This window comes from Lissotriton vulgaris, chromosome 4_1 (genome assembly GCF_964263255.1).
Source record: "Lissotriton vulgaris chromosome 4_1, aLisVul1.2, whole genome shotgun sequence".
NCBI classification, from domain to species: Eukaryota; Metazoa; Chordata; class Amphibia; order Caudata; family Salamandridae; genus Lissotriton; species Lissotriton vulgaris.
In genome coordinates this window covers 240,617,596-240,634,182 of record NC_141691.1, presented here as the reverse complement: position 1 = coordinate 240,634,182, position 16,587 = coordinate 240,617,596, and the positions used below count along the sequence as shown (strand labels likewise).

Here is a 16,587-nt window from a genome sequence, read left to right as displayed (position 1 = left end):
CCCCCTTTCTCCCCTGCTCTTTGCCCTGGTGATGGAACCTCTGGCAGCTTTGATATGTTCCAGCGGGCGGGTGCAGAGCTGTGAGTGGCCCAACACGGAGGCAGATAAAATCCCCCTTTACGTGGATGATGTCCCGCTCTACTTGTCGGTCCCGCCAACTTGGGCCCTCAATGCCTCCAGATCCTCCGGTCCTTTGAACAGGCATCAGGCCTCCGGCTCAATCCCAAGAAATCGGTCTTGGTTCCCCTCCATATGTCCAGGGAGTGTTTTGATTGGCAATCGACTATACTACTCCGTCGCCAATGCTTTAAGTACCTGGGGATATGGGTGACCTTGCTCCCCGAACTCAGCTCGGCCCTCAATGTTACCCCCAAGGCGGATCTGTCGAAACGGCAGTTGTTGCCGCTGAACCCCATGGGAAGAGTTGCTCTGTTTAAGATGATGGTTCTTCCCAGGTTCCTCTACATGCTCCAAAACACCCCCATCAATTTTTCGAGAGCGTGGTTCCGGGAACTCAATAGCTTGGCTTCAAAATTCCTCTGAGGAAAGGGCAGGGCTCGACTGGCCCTGGGTGTTTGTCAGATCCCCTCCTTTGATGGGGGCTTGGGGAGGACCCACCTATACTTGCACTTCCTAGCCACACGCCTGCTCTCCCTGCACGACTCGCTCAATGGAGGATGGTCGTATCCGGCCTACAGATTAGAACTTAGTGAACTGGGTTTGTCTAACCTCCAGTCAATGATGTATGGGGCGCCTGTCCCGTCGCGCTTGCCGGGGGTGACTCGTTCGATGTTCCTGGCCTGGCGGGCGGACCCACACGTTGACTCAGTGCACACCCCTGTGGCATGGTACCTGGATTAGAGAAGTCAATGTGCTGCAGGGGTTTCGGTCTTGGGACCTTATAGGCATTTCCCAACTATGCGACATTTATTTATTTATTTATTATTAATCTTGTAGAGCGCGAACAGCTACCCGTGAGGGTTTCCCGGCGCTGATTGACAGTATAGCATAGTAATCCGGAGGGAGTTATTGCGCAAAAGCCAGGTCTTAACGGCTGTTGCGGCTTACCGGAGAGAGTTATTGTGCAAAGAGCCAGGTCTTAACGGCTTTGCGGAAGCGAAGATGGCAATGCTCCACTCGTAGGTCCAAAGGAAGAGAATTCCAAAGTCTGGGTCCTAGTACAGAAAAGGAACGGCCACCCACTCTGGTGAGCCTAAACTTAGGCACACAGAAAAGATGTTGGGAGGAGGAACGGAGGGAGCGTGCGGGAACATAGGGTTTGACAAGAGATTGGAGATAGGTGGGGGCAACTTCAATTTTTATCTTGTGCATAAAGCATAGTGCCTTGAATTTAACTCGTTTATCAAGGTTGAGCCAATGGAGTTGATTGATGCGTTCGGTAATTGGATCATATTTCCGACTTCCACACAGAAGCTGAGCAGCGGCATTCTGGACTAGTTGGAGACGGCGCATGACCGCCCTGGTCGCCCCCAGATAGAGCACATTACTGTAGTCCAATCTAGAGGTCACCAGCGCCGTCACAACAGATCTCTGGGTGTCAGAAGGCAGGATCCAAAAGATTTTTCGCAGCCATCTAAGGATGGTAAAGCAGGTGGCTGCAACTTTATTAGCCTGATCCTTCATCGATAGCTCCCTATCGATAATGACCCCGAGATTTCTCGCTCATTCCGAAGGAATAGGTAAGTCTCCCATAGTTGACGGCCAATGTCTCGAATTCCATAGGTCAGGCTTATTACCAAAGACGAGCACCTCCGTCTTATCGCTGTTGAGCTTAAGAAAATTACAGCTCATCCAGCGGGAGATGTCCCTAAGACCTGATTGTAAATAAGAAGGTGATGAAGGGTCGGCTTGGGATAGGGAAAACACAATCTGTGAATCATCTGCGTAAGTAAAAAGGTTAAGACCAGAGTGATAAGCAACATGTGCTAAAGGGACAACATAAAGATTGAAGAGAAGAGGACTTAGGATAGAACCTTGGGGACACCATGTGGGGAAAGATAAGTGTTGGAGGTGGAAGTATTGGAAAAAATTTGAAAAGTCCGGTCAGTAAGAAAGGACGAAAGCCAATGCAAGGCTTTGTCACATATACCAAAAGAGGCAAGGCTACTGAGAAGGATACTGTGCGAGACAGTATCGAAGGCTGCACTGAGATCGAGCAATATCAGTGCAGCCGTTTCACCTCGATCGAGTAGTTGGCGAATATTCTCAGTTACTCCTAAGAGAGTGGATTCAGTGGAGAAGCCTTGACGGAAGCCTGACTGGGAGGGATGAAGGAGATTGTTGGTGACAACAAAGCGAGATAAATGTAAATGAATATGCCGTTCCAAAATTTTCGAAAATGCCGGCAGCAGCGAGTTGGGACGGAAGTTGGCAGCAACATTTGGATCCGCAGTGGGTTTTTTAAGAAGTGGGGTCACCATAGCATGCTTCCAGCTCTGAGGGACCGTGGCTGAATCAAGAGAAGCATTTAACAAAGTACAGATTACATCTAGTTGAGAAAACTCAAGTTGACACAGAACCGAAATGGGTAAGGGGTCCATGGGTGAGCCAGACTTAATATTGTTTAAAATTTCCAAGAGGGTAGCAGGTACAAGATTTGGCCAAGTCTGCAATGAGGCCGGGGGAGGGCAAGGAGTGGTGAGGGAAGGAAGTACGCTAGCGGTGGATTTCTCCTGGGCTGCTATGTCTTTATAAATAGTATCAATTTTAGATGTGAAATATTGGGCAAGTTCATCACATTTCGTGTTGGAGAGCGGAGGGGGTATAGCAACTGTCTGTGAACCAGCAAGGTATTTTACCACCTTAAATAAAACGTTGGACTTATTCATGGCTACTGTAATCAAGTTGTTGACATAGGTAGCTCTGGTGTGAGCACAGGCCTTGTGGTAAAGTTTCAGTTCAGCTTTATACGTAAGCCCAGCAGCGATGGAATAATCTTTCCTCCAGGTTCGCTCAAGTCTTTTCCATTGAGATTTATGAACACAGAGGGTTTCATTGTACCATGGGGCAGGGGAATTGTGGACAATATTTTTCTTATTTGTGAGAGGGAGGCAAGTATTTATAGCCTCAGAGAGCCAGGAATTTACCGAGTTGGCAGATGCGTTTATGTTGTCTAAATTGAGTGGGTATTTAGACATAAGATCATATAGAGTTTTATTGAAAGCGGCTATGTCCAGATTTTTCCAAACTCTCTTTTTAAGATTCATAGCAGGATTAGCTGTAGTCTGTGTTTTGTTATTTATAGTAAATTTGACAAGATAATGATCAGACCAGGAGACAGGCAAGGCAGGAAAACATATAATATGTGAGGAATTTGAGAAAATAGGATCTAAGAGATGCCCACCCTTATGGGTAGGACCCTTGTTAAGTAAAATTAAATTCATGGCGACAAGATCAGTAATGCAATTATCAGCAGAATGATCATTGGGGTTATCCAAATGTAAATTTAGGTCACCAATAACCAGAAAGTTACTGGAAGAAATAAGTACAGATGAAATATAGTCCAAAAACTGGGTATACCAAGAATTTACCGTGCCCGGAGGACAATACATTAGGAGCCCTGTGAGAGTATAATTGGGATTTAAAGTAAGCTTGAAAAACAGAGCATCACATCCGTTCAAAGTGATAGGGTCCGAATGACACTGATATTTTTTATTAAAAATGATCGCCACACCACCCCCCGTCCTTCTAGGACGGTCATTACGAACAATGGCATAGTCAGTGGGCAACGCTTCGGCGATGTCAGGGCCGGAGCTATCATGAAGCCAGGATTCAGTGATGAATAATACGTCAGGCGCTTCATCAATAAGCAAATCAAAAATGTTGCGCTTATGTTTAGGCAAAGAACGACAATTATGACTAATGAATGTAAATCCAGGAGGAGAAGAAATAGTCACTAGTTGACGTTGACTGTTGCATAATAGAGGAGTATTTAGCAAAAAATACATTTGGGTGGGTGACCACATGCGCTCCTTCCAAGACCTCCGGGCTAGGCATTTCTTGCATCACTCGCAGTTTTACAGATACTTGCAGCTTCGCCATGCCCTTCAAGTACACTTAACGACTGGCACACGACTCCCGGATCATAGCCCTCCCGAGGCACAAATTATGCTGGGGGACCTTGGGAGGGGGGCGTCTCCAGCATTTATCGGTCGCTCATTAATAACACTCCGACATCTCTTGACCGATTGCGGGCCTAATGGGAGGAATGGGTGGGTTCCTTAGACGAGGAGACTGGTACGATGCCTTATGGCCCCCAGGACAGTCACCGCCTCTGCTAGATTGCGCTTGACACAACTCTACTTTCTGAATGCTGCCTATCTGACGCCAGCACACTGACACCGCGTGGGGCTCCCGCCGACCCCTTCCTGTGACAGGTGCGGTTATGAGCCTGCTGACTTCTTTCACATGGTTTGGACTTGCCCACGTCTGGCGCGCTTCTGGGGCGACATTGAGGCATCACTGACGGGTTAGACGGGACCAGACACGAAAAACTTTTTTTCACTACAGCAATGGTAGTGGCTAAAAGAGATATAGCTTCCGCTTGGAAGTGCCCTGACCCTCTCTCCGTGGGGAAATGGCGGGCCTGAGTAGACTGGTGCGCCACACAAGAGAAGACACTGTACAAGGCACGTGGCAGCCCCAAGAAGTATCACAAGGTCTGGGGGAAGTGGTTGGGAGGTTTGGCCTGATTCTGGTGGGGATGCTCCCTTATCCGCCCTTCTGAATTTGTATGTCTACAGCCTTTGGGTCGTCCAGAGTAATGCAAGTAATTCTTTGTTTTTGTGGTATCGTGGTGATTGGCTGGTATTTTCTGTAAAATCAATAAAAATAAGTTTATAAAAAAAAATCTAGTTTTGAACTCAACTGCTTTTTCAACTTGAAGCTTGCAGTCGTTATGTGTGGTCAATCAGTTTATCTGGGAGACCTCTGCAGATTAAATTCCACTGGTGATTACTTTGTTTACATGAAATAAAAATATGACCTTTCAGAACTGAAGCTAGAGCATGCCACTCCAATTGGATGATCTTAACCGATGTGTCACACACCACCAGAATCTATGTTTTGGCTGAATTCAGATACAGGTAGTGGACCTTTAATCAGGAATGGATGTGGTCTATTTATCGAAATCAGTGGGCTGTGTGTAAATCTATATAGATATTTACTACACCAAGCAATGACTTTAAAAGCTCACGTATTGTTCTAGGACTCAGACTATTTAAATGGAGTTCACCATATGCACTTAATTGGAGAGAAGGCAAGTATAAAAAGCATTTCCTACAAGATATCACATTTTTTCTCGAGCACAAAGAAGCTGAAGAAAGGTACCTCAGGAAGGTCAGGCACTCTGAATTCTAACATGCGCCAAGTCTCAATTTAACAAGCAAAAAGATCCTAGAGGATTTCTCTTAGTTGATTTAAGTGCTCTGTTTATGATACACACTATAACAACCTCTATTTTATTTAACACTTAAAAAAGATGGCACATCTGTATTTATTACTCAAACTAGAAAATTAGAACAATCTGATAGTGGGTCTAGCTTAAGATCTAAATTGCTTGAGACAGACAATTGTGAGGGCAGGACAGTACAAATGTCTCCAATTACATTTAAATGTATGAAAGTGAAATGGCTATGCTAATTTTGGTATAAACCTTTTGGGAAGAATATGTGACAGGGGATCATGAATTTAAAGCTATGGCTGGCATATTGTAGACTAACAAAGATTTAGAATCTCTATTATTGCCAGAGAAGAAGTTTGGATTGAAAGACAACAGGCGAGCCACAACCACTGAAAGATTATATAAATAATTTTGTGAAAGTCCGTGTGTGCAATCGAATGGGGGTGAGAAATCAGAACATTTATGTCAACTTTAACTACAAGGCACAAAACATAAAATAAGGAGTTTTTATGCTTGGGCATTTAGAGGCACTACATTGTGCAATTAGTTCCCATTTCACTGACTTTCAACCTTGGAGTAGAGTAAGAGCAATCACAATACATATTCAGTAAAGGAAAAGATCTGCTTCTGCACCTGTGTATTTCTCATTAGTGCGCACAGTCAGTGTGCAGATATACAAAAAGATCCATTCTCTATCCATGTACTGTTTGAAATTTGTACACATCATAACTTGTGGGTGCCCCATACAAATGACGCACCACACATAGGGGCAATGTATTGTAGCAGCAAACATAACAAAGAGGAAATCATCTTTACCTGATTCATCCTTGGCAGATCCTTTATGTTTTCTTCTTTTTTCACCAATTCATCTTGCCATTGCTTCAAATAAGCCTGGATGTCAATCTTCCCTCTCCCTGATAATGTACAAAGCATTAAAGCATGAGATGTAATGTTAAAAAAAACAATATGTACCTCACACAGTTAGTGATAACAGCTCTTTAATTACGATTGAGCTGAACGATCCCACTGAAAGGCATATTCTGGATTTCAAACAAATATAGTGCTGTTTGAAATATCTACCACTTGCTTGGCTCATCTGGAAACATTTCTGCATGTCAAATTTCATGCAGAATCGTGTAAGAGGAAAAAAGATAGGGAGGGTGACAAAAAATGAACTTTTCCATTTTAGTTGCCATGGCAAATTTTAATCTCCACTACAGCAAATACGCCTAAACAGAATTGCAGGAAACCTGAATGGAACTAGATGTTTGCCCCGAGCAGGTGCTTTTTTGGTTTGCTGTAAATCTGTTAACTACTTTTTTGAAATAGGTCATTAAAAAAGGGTTCCGATGGACTTTGAAGGCTTGCATTTTTTGGCTACTTAAGCAGCTGGAAAGTTTTTTTTTTCTATTTGCTCAAAGCTTTGTGCAAATTGACAAATCTGCTCTACATTTGGCAGACATTTAGCATGTTTATCATAGCGTTGGTAAGTCGAGTTCTGAGCAAATCTCAAAACTGCATGCAGTGGGAGTTGCCCGCATGGTGGATTTCGTGCAGGGCATGGCCACTGACCAGGAACGGCTGTCAACCCACCACAATGAATGGCCAAAGATCATGTGGAGTGGGTGTTGGCCGCATGGAACCCTGTATGCAGGGCCTTGCTACCATACCAAAGGCTGTGCACAACAGGTGTCGGCCATCAATCATGTTGAGCACATGGCTTGGCCACAAGCTAAACCCATTAGTCAATTCCCACTACAAATTACACTTTAGGTGTAGCATCCATGGTGAGTTTTTCATCTGAAGAGAGGTAACCCAGCGCCCTCAATAAACAATATTTACATACTACTTTGACATGAAGTTATCTAGTGAGTGTTATCATTAGTAGCCACATGCAGTAAAGGACAGTAATTCCTAATGGATGATGACTCACCCACCTGTTGTGGCATGATTCATCATCAGATTCTCCATCTAGCTTTGGGAGACAACAAGGAATCTATTCCCCTATTTCTTTAGGGACTCTTGTTGATGATACATTTAAGAGAATAAGTTGTTTGAAGAGTCAAGAAAGTTGGTGTCTGTGGAAAGAAACGACTGATGCAATTTAAAATTGTGTAGGAGTTGGCCACCAATCAGGTATTTATTTATTTGTTCTCCACCCATAAGATTAAAAATAAGCAGGCCCATGTCTCAGACTTTGCTTGTGTTTGTAGTCAGCAGGTTTCAGCATTCTATGACTAAAAATGCTTTTATCACGACGTATTCCATTAAAAAAACACAGCCTAGAATACAGTGGCCCAGGAGTGACAGTACTGGCGTCATAACCGAGTCCTACAGCAGACAGAAAAAAGCTCAAAGCTCACCCCGACAATGAATCACAATGAGATCATCATTCTCAACTTGTCTTTGGAGCAAGAGATGGTCAACTGATCACCAGAGAGCACATCACAACAATAAAAAATAAATGCTTATCTCCATTATGCCATCATCCTAAAGCTTTGCCGGGACAATCTCCCTTATGCTCCATATCTGTGAATCAGAAGCAACTGCACATACATAAAAACATACAATTAATAGGTCCTAATACAAGTTAGAAACTGGAAGATGGAAAACACAGTAATAACCAATGAGATACCAACAGGCATGTGCTGTGGAGGAGTACCTCATGGAAGGGTTTGCTTAGTAAAATACAAAAATACAGGATTTAAAGGTACATGATGGTTTATTGTGTTCATAAGATATTAAAATAGGTTTTAAAAAACGTTAGAAATTCACCGATAAACCACAAGTTAAGTCATGGATACAATTTTCAATTAAAAAAGAAAAATCCCCAGTTAAGCAGTACATTGCTCATGACCTGTCAGATCCTTCGCCCACCCTCTCATGAGGAAAACCCCAACTTTGCAAGGCATTTAGCTGGTTTCACTGACTTCCCTCCATACATGTTGTTACATTTAAGTGGAACACCGATTTGTGACCTTGTCCTTGTGGTTACCTGGCTACTGTGGGATGGTAAAAAACCTTGTATAGCGTTCCAAAAAATTGTCCGAGGATAAAAGGTTGTACACAGTGAGGTTCAATAACACTATGCAAAGATCAAATTGATGCTTCAGCGGAGGGTGAACCTGGTAGCAAGGGTGCTAGATTATACTTGGTTTGTACAGTTTTTGATCTGATGCACCAAACCCACTTAAGGTATTTGGCTAAGGGGATAGCATAATGAAGCGAGGGATCAGTCCTCAGAATTCTTAAGGCTTTGCTGCTATGCCTGCTGCCCAAGTTCTTACACATAGGCTCTAGCCAAATCTTTCATGGGTGGCGTAGGTAGGACATACAAAGAGAACATGTTGGTACGTTTCTGCTTGTTCGGCACAATATGGGCAGTTGTTATCTCCCGCTTCTGACCAATTTGCAGTGCAGGTTTTTATGGGCAGGGTATCGACTCTAAATTGGAAGTCGAGTTTCGGTCAAGGGGCTTGGAGATAGTATTCCAGTATGGTTCAAAATCGGAGCGAGGTTTAACTAGCAGAAACCAACCTGCCAACGTTGATCTGTCACTCAATCTACTACAATTTTGACCAACCATGTCCCAGTATTTATTCTTCAATACAGCTTTCGGTATAGACAGTATTAGCGGGATTCTCCCACAAATTATTCAGGGCAATTAAGGACAATGTCTCCTTGATATCTCTAAGCCCGCTTATTTTATGGTAGCAATCAGCATCTAGAACATACCTTAGTCTGCTTACGTAAGTGTATAGCTCAGGGGTAACCCAAATTCTATGCCAGTATAGTAAGGATCAAAGTCACGCTATGGCTGCCACAGAGTGCCTTCCCATGTCATTAAGCAATGGGAGGGAGGGTGTGCTTCTGGGGAGTCTGAAGATTGCACGAGAGAACATGTTTTCAGCAATAGTTAACTGTGCAAGATTTCCGAACCCCCACAGCTCTGAACCATATAAAACTGAGCTAACCACCTTGGCATTATAAATCTGTAACACAAAACTTACAGGTTTAGTCAGAGACAGATGAAATTCTTTACTTAAGGCACCCGCTAGTTGCCTATGTTTTAGTGCCATATTACCAATATGGGGACTCCATTTCATTCTTTTCTCCATGGTGACGCCTAGGTACGTAAAATATCTACTTCCTCTAATGCCACAACCTCCATAATGATTTTCCCCCATATAATCGGTGTTTATTAAAAGACATACGTTTTGTTATGTCAGCGTTAATCTTAAGACCTCTGATGTTACAGAAATATTCAACCAATGCCAATGCACTCTGTAATCCATTGGGAGTCTTGGAAATAATAAGGGTGTCATTGGCACTCATTAGAATTGGGACCTTCGAGCCAGCAAAGGTTGGGGTGTCAGTGGGTGTTTGGGCTAAGAATTTAGCAGCCTCATTAATAAAAAGGGAGAACAACGTGGGTGCCAGGACGCACCCTTGGCTTGGCGCACTCCCTCATCAACCTAAAATGGGTCAGTGAATCCCCCCATGCGCCCCATCGTATATGAGCAAAATTGCTCTAGTGCAGGCGCACTAAGAAAACTAACAAATTGACCGGCATGCCAAGATCCTGCAGCACATCCCACAAATTACTACGGGAAACTAAATCAAAATATGATTTTAAATTGACAAAAACTGCGTACGTACTGCCTTTACCTAGCACCACTGCCCACCAGTATATCAAAATTAATCCAAAAACTTGATCCACTTGCTGATGTGGGCCCGAAAGTCAGCCTGATGAGGAGCTAAGATACTGTTATCAGCGACCCATTCCTGAACCTTTCCTAAGGCTAGGCGTGCCTACACCTTTTGGATCGAGTTGATGAGGCTGAGGGGACAATAATTTGCAGGCTGTGATCTACCCCCCCTTCTTGTAGACTGATATAATCTCAGCCCCCTTCCACACATCAGGAATGGGGGCACCCGGAGTCAGACCGTTTACTAGCAACGTTATATACCTGCACCACTTTTCCCTATCATTTAAAAAATTGTCTGCAGGAATACTACCTATACTTAGGGCTCTTCCCACCATGATGGCATGTAGAGTAACTATTACTTCAGAGGGTTCAAATACTAGACTCGTCTGATGGCTAAGCACCTTCAGTACAGATTCAGGGATCCCTACGTCATCTAATGAATACTGTTGGGAAAGATATTTCACCCATTGTTCGGGGTCTACATACATTTTCTGGTGGAGGAGAAAGTGCCCCACTCCCCCATTTTACAAGAGCCTACAAATGTTGCAGGTTGCTTCTTGTGCATGCTGCCATCAATTCCTGCCCCCTGCTCTCATCCCACTCTCTTTTAGCTTTACTCTATGCAGTTCTATATGCATTACTAGCTTCCCTTATAAAATTCAAATTTCGTGTTCTGCTAGCTACCCCAAGGGATTTACGAAAAACACTACATTTTTGTTATACCAGGATTGTTTGTTTGAACAAGCTTCTATTATTACAGGGTTTCAAAAAATGGGTCCGTACTCTGTCGAATAGTGAGGCGTGGATGGTAGTATTGAGGCCTATTGATTGAGCACTATCGCAAAGGGCCTCTAATGCAGCAATAGTCTCATCATGATCCCTACTGATAATGGACAATGCCTCCGGATCACTACTTATTTTAGATCATTTGAATCTTCTCATTTTATTACTGACCATTAAGTCTCTAGTGGATGCTAAACTAGCTGGACGGACAGATTCAGCCAATGGCAGAAGAGAAAAAGTCGATGAGAGTGGGTTATGGTCACTCTCGGACATATCAATAAGGGTATGCCATAAGGTTAAACCTATGAGAAATAATTCGACTAGTATGGAACCCATTATTAAATGCGTTGGCCCCTATTCTGTCCGAAGTGGTTCTACCATTAGCCGCCATAAGGCCTCTTTCTAAGCAGTGTGTCTTTAGTTGCAAACCTGCGTCTGTCAAACGTTTCATTGGGACTAACTTCAATTTAGGAATACCCCAGATGGCATCCTCGGCCTCTGAGAAGTCACTATCATCCCAGTCTAATGGCTCAAAGATGGTATTACAATCACGTGCAATTATGACTGAGGATTCGCCTGATCTTACACCTAAGAGCTCATCTAGGTCCTCTACAGTGTTAGACTTCCCTTCGCCTCTAGCCCCTCTCGGAAATATGTTATAAATGTTGCAGATGCTAGAGGGACTACACAACAGTCGAATGGCTAGGATATCTGGGTTACCTGAGGGGAGCTCCTGAATTGAGGGGCCAATACCTTGGCTAATCCATGTCGCCTTGCTTCCAGTAATAGCAGGAGTGTGAAAATGAAGGTATCCTGGACAGAAGACCGGAGCAACAGACCACGTTTCCTGAAACAAACATATGTCATACTGCTCTTTATAACTGTTCCAGTTCTCAGAGAAGTTTTGTACCTAAGCCCTGCGATGTTCCATGACATAAGGGTAGTTTTATGTAATACAAGTGGGGGTGCACAATGAATACCAACCCCATTAGTGGACTTCTCTATTGGGGGTCTCTCCCCTGGGTGTCCACTGGAGCGAGGAGCTAGTGAGTTAAGTGCGTACTCGTCATCAGGAACTATGCTTGCTGGTTGGGGAATGAAGTTCATTTCCTGAGCCAAAGGGGATACTTGCTTCCCTACACAGGAGATAGAGTGCAGTAGTCAATCAATTTCCCGAAGAGGAGATGATCTAATGTCAGGTAGATTGGCAGGAAGAGGGGAAGCTGGTGGGATTGCCTCAGGGAGTGCATGTTTAATACAGATGTTAGAATTAGTTAAATGGTGAATGCGTAGATCGAATGCCACCAAATTTTCAGCTAATTCTCGATGAAAAAATGTAACTACTATGGCATCCGTTTGAACCTCCCTTGGTTAAGCATCTGACTGCCCCTTTAATATCCTCCTGGATTATCGACGGGCACCCTCTTAACTGCCGGATCCAGAGGTCTCATCCTCTCTCCTGGTGTTAAATAAAAGTTTAGGGACACCTGTTAGATATAGCACCTTTGCCTTTTTAGTGGCATTTTTAATAGGGTTGGGTGTTTTTGCCCAAGAGACGGAGGGTGCGCAATGGCTATGTCTAAGTTAGCGTAATATTGCAAGCCAGCTCCCCTGTTCACTGCCCCTCTCATGTGCGGAGTTTTTGACTGCCCAATTCGGTGACATGGTAGTGGACGTAAACTCCTCCCTCCCACCCTACTAGGTCTAGCGGCACCCTCTGACGGCCCTTTAGGGAACACTGTAGCCGGTCTCCCACCATCTAAACCCCCCCCCCCCCGCGCGACAACTGCTGGACTACTGATAAGAGGGCTCAACTGTTTTTTTATAAGATGTATATCAAAAAGGGCCATGGACAAGGAGTCAGAAAGCCTACTGACAAGGGCTTTTAGATCGTTTCCTACCTGAGCCAGATCTAGTAATTGGATCTCAGGAGGCTTACAGGACGAGTCCATACCAGAGACGGCACCAATCATAGGACTAAAAGACCTGCCTTGAGTCAAGAGAAGCCCTGGGGTAGTAGGTACAGTATCTAAGCTATACACTTGACTCTCTGTAGGTAGACCAGCCTGTTAAACCTTAGGTCGCAGCATCAAAATTATCGGCGCCATCTTGCCCCCTTTTCGAGCCCATTCATGCACGTAAGCGGCAGCCATTTTAAATACTATGGCCTCTCTGCCCATCGTTGATAGCCAGCGCGTCTCTCTCTCTCTCCCCTGACCTCGCAAAGCACCCCCCCCGCACGCTGACAGCCCCCGCTCTCACATACCTTGGGTCGTAAACCCCTCTCCCACGCAGCTCTGCCTCGGAACCTCATCCTGTTCCCAGCGCGACACCTTCCACCATTCCTTTCATGGTTCCGGGTCCTTTGATAAAACCCCCTTTCCTTTGTGCCCGTTTGTCTTACTCGTTCCCAGGCCGCCACCTGGCCCTGCGGATACTGTCATTACCCCCCCCCCTCCTGTACAGTAGGAAGCTTCCCTCATCAAAGGATCCGTGAGTTGATCAAAGCCCCCACCCCATGAGATCCGATCAACCTCACACATTCCGTGAATCGGCGGAATGTCCAGCTGCGCGAGAATCATCACCTGTTGTGACCAGGGTGAGGACTTCAACTGTAAATGTGTGTGGGAACGGGCCTGAAGCGGGGATTCCGAGGATGTCTTTCCGTACATCAAAGGGTTGACAGAGATGTGTTTTATGCAATAAAGTAATAAACTCGTATATAAGAGGCCAGGCCTCAGAGATGCGGTTAGAGCACCTCGAGAAGATACCCTGTTGTCTGATTTTGATGTGTTCTGCTCCGTCGGAATAAAACTTCTGTTTCCTGCCTTCCAGTCTCCAGCGCCTGCCTCTTTGTTTGGTAAACTTGAGTGGGTATAGAGGCGGCTAACGCCGGGCAACTTCGGAAAAGGTCTTCTGCCTGTACCTTTTTCAACAATTGGCGTCCCAAACGTGGGGCCCATCAGCGACCGGTGGATCCAGTGGGAGAGGTCCTGACGACAGAGTGAACGACTGCAACGATCGGGAGTGCACCTGTCCGATAGACCCTCGTCTGACAGCCGATCATCCGAACTTCACTGGTTCCGAACAGACCTCTCTCGAGTGATCTACGGTCCTGACTGGGAACCATCAGGAGTGCCACGAGGATCACGAAGAATAGAGGACGATCGGGCGCTGGATTCGGAAGACAAGAAACTGTCCATGCGGTCCGGGTAAGGTCGTGTAAACACGACGAATTGCGAAATGATTGTTTGATTGGAAAATACTAGTATTACTCTTTGTTGATTTCTTTGGAGATTCGCTGTCTGCAAACTAAGAAACAACAGGCTCTCTTTTTGCAAACAGTGAAGGATAGGTAACGCAGCCGTCGTGCCTATCTTTCTCCCTCACTGATTAATTGATTGAACCCGAACTACTGTTCGCGGATTGTTTTCTGGAGATTCTCTGTCTGCAAACAGGAAAGAACAGGTTTCCTCTCTGCAGATAGTGAAAGGGTAGGGAACGCAGACCTTTGCGTGCCTATTTATTCTCCCCACTGATCGTTTGATTGACCGAACATTGACTGTTTGATATTGGTTCTTGAGGTATTCACCGCCTGCAAACAACGTAGAATAGAAATATTCTGTCTAGTCTTTGCACGCAGTGATAAGATAGGTAGTGCTGACTTTTGTCCCCATTGTGATCCGTCATGCCTGTCTTCTCCCCACTGATTGGTAGCCTGTTTAGCCCGGACCGCTTATTAGAGATGAACCATCCGGCTCCACTGGAAGGCACCCCTAATAAGGACATGTTCATGAAGCATGGATTGATCGCTATAGCCTATAGCAAGCTGTGGCATAAATATACGAAAAAGGATCGAGAAAGTCAGTGGCCACTGATAGGATCCTTCGATGATGATAAAATAAACGCGCTAGAAACAGCCCTAGGTAAAAACAAGACAACACCCACTATGCTTGATAGTTTCGGCATGTGGCGCAAAGAAACTGAACAACGTAAAAAGAGAACTGAGAGTAGGTTGGGAAAAGAGCTGCGAAAAGCAGCCCACCTAGCTGCTCAGAAACTAGAAGAAGAGATAAAGGAAAGAGAGGAAGCCAAACAGAAACTAGAAATGGAAACATCAAGCCAGTGTCCGGTTAGAACGTCCTCCACGCTCTACCCTGAATTACCCTCGAAACAACGAGCCAACGATGATCTGCTGTTAGGTCCTCCGATCATCTACATGCCCCCTCCATATGCCCCTTCCCAACCCTTAGCACAGCACCCACCACCCTCAGGTACAAACGAGAGTAGCGCCACAGCTCCGGCCCCTACGGCCCCTGTGCCGGCTGAACTCCTTGTATTAGATACTACGCAAACGACAACGTTAGGTGACCCCGAGACCCAAAGGGTTGGTTCTGCAAGAACAAGCAGACTAAGCAAAGATGAGCGAGCAGGGATTGACAAGATAGCAAGGACACTGGTAGAAAGAAAGGAAGATGAGGAGTACATCACGGATATGTTTAACTCGTATACAGGAAGTCACAGACAACATTTCTCCGTACGACTGTGCTACCATGTCTTGAACGCATACGAGGATCGATACCGAAACAAAGGTCCCGAGAGCCTAACGACTCTGTACCGAAAGGTCGATATCGGGGATGAGGGCGAGTGTGATGTGACGGACCTCCTCACGCGCACGCTTGAGGTTTTCCGCCACCTCACTGAACAAGAATCGGGAGCTAAACCCACGACATCCGTAGCGACCGAACCACAAACTAAGCAATCTAACGCTATGATGCCGATACGAGAGGCTGCCCCTTACTGGGTTCCTCCACAAGGTGAAGGGACTAACGATGATGCGAACCACAAAGATGCAAAGGGAAGGGTAGTGTACAACTGGGTCTACCAGCCGTGGGACCGGCAGGAGATTCTGACATTCCGGAAATCTCTGCCTGATCTACGTAAAAACCCCACTGCCTTCTATACTGAGTTAGCTACAGCCCTAGGTTCAACGATCATGACCCTGGCTGACATCGACCTGTTTTTCGGGTTATGTCTACCAGCTGATGTGTGGAAGCAGATCCGGAAAGTCGACCACCTTGAGCTGTTTGGACATACCTGGTCACAACTCGATGGCATTGATAAACAACGAGAGCCTGGACAAAAGCCTTTGAAATCCATTTTAGACCTCCCAGATAAAATCGTACAGAAATTAAAAACCCTGATTCCAGAAAAGAAAGTGGACTGGTCGATAGTAACGGCCTGTCGCCAGAAACCCCAGGAGGATGTATCGGATTACTTCTCCCGGTTTGAAACAGTGTTCTCCGATTACAGCGGCCAGGACATGACCACTGCAACCGGACACCATCTGTTTGTCCATAATTATATTAAGGGTTTGACACCAGAGGTCTCCCAGAAACTACAGGCCAGCGAGAGTAGTTGGGCAGCCTCCAAACCCGCGACCATCCTCCAGATGGCCCAATATTACGAACATCAGAAAAATGAAAACGATAGAGCAACAGAGAAAAAGAAGAAAGACTTGAAAGAGAGGGTGATGATTGCACAACTGCAAGGGGTGACTATAGGACGAGACCAATACAGGGGAAATTATCAGACGAACGTCCCTAAGACTGCACCTCCCAAGGACCGCACTTCGACTCCCCACATTGGACGTACAGACATTAGAGAGGACCA

At 45.3% G+C, this 16,587-nt stretch overlaps 1 protein-coding gene across 1 annotated transcript in view; it reads right to left on the bottom strand.

Annotated features, from left to right (window-relative positions):
- TBC1D8B (TBC1 domain family member 8B) overlaps window positions 1–16,587 on the bottom strand; it is a 720,472-nt gene that overhangs the window by 12,315 nt on the left and 691,570 nt on the right. Inside the window, exon 17 of the mRNA XM_086967215.1 lies at window positions 6,239–6,336. Coding sequence (XP_086823341.1) covers window positions 6,239–6,336 — 98 coding nt within the window. The remainder of the gene's footprint in view (window positions 1–6,238; window positions 6,337–16,587) is intronic.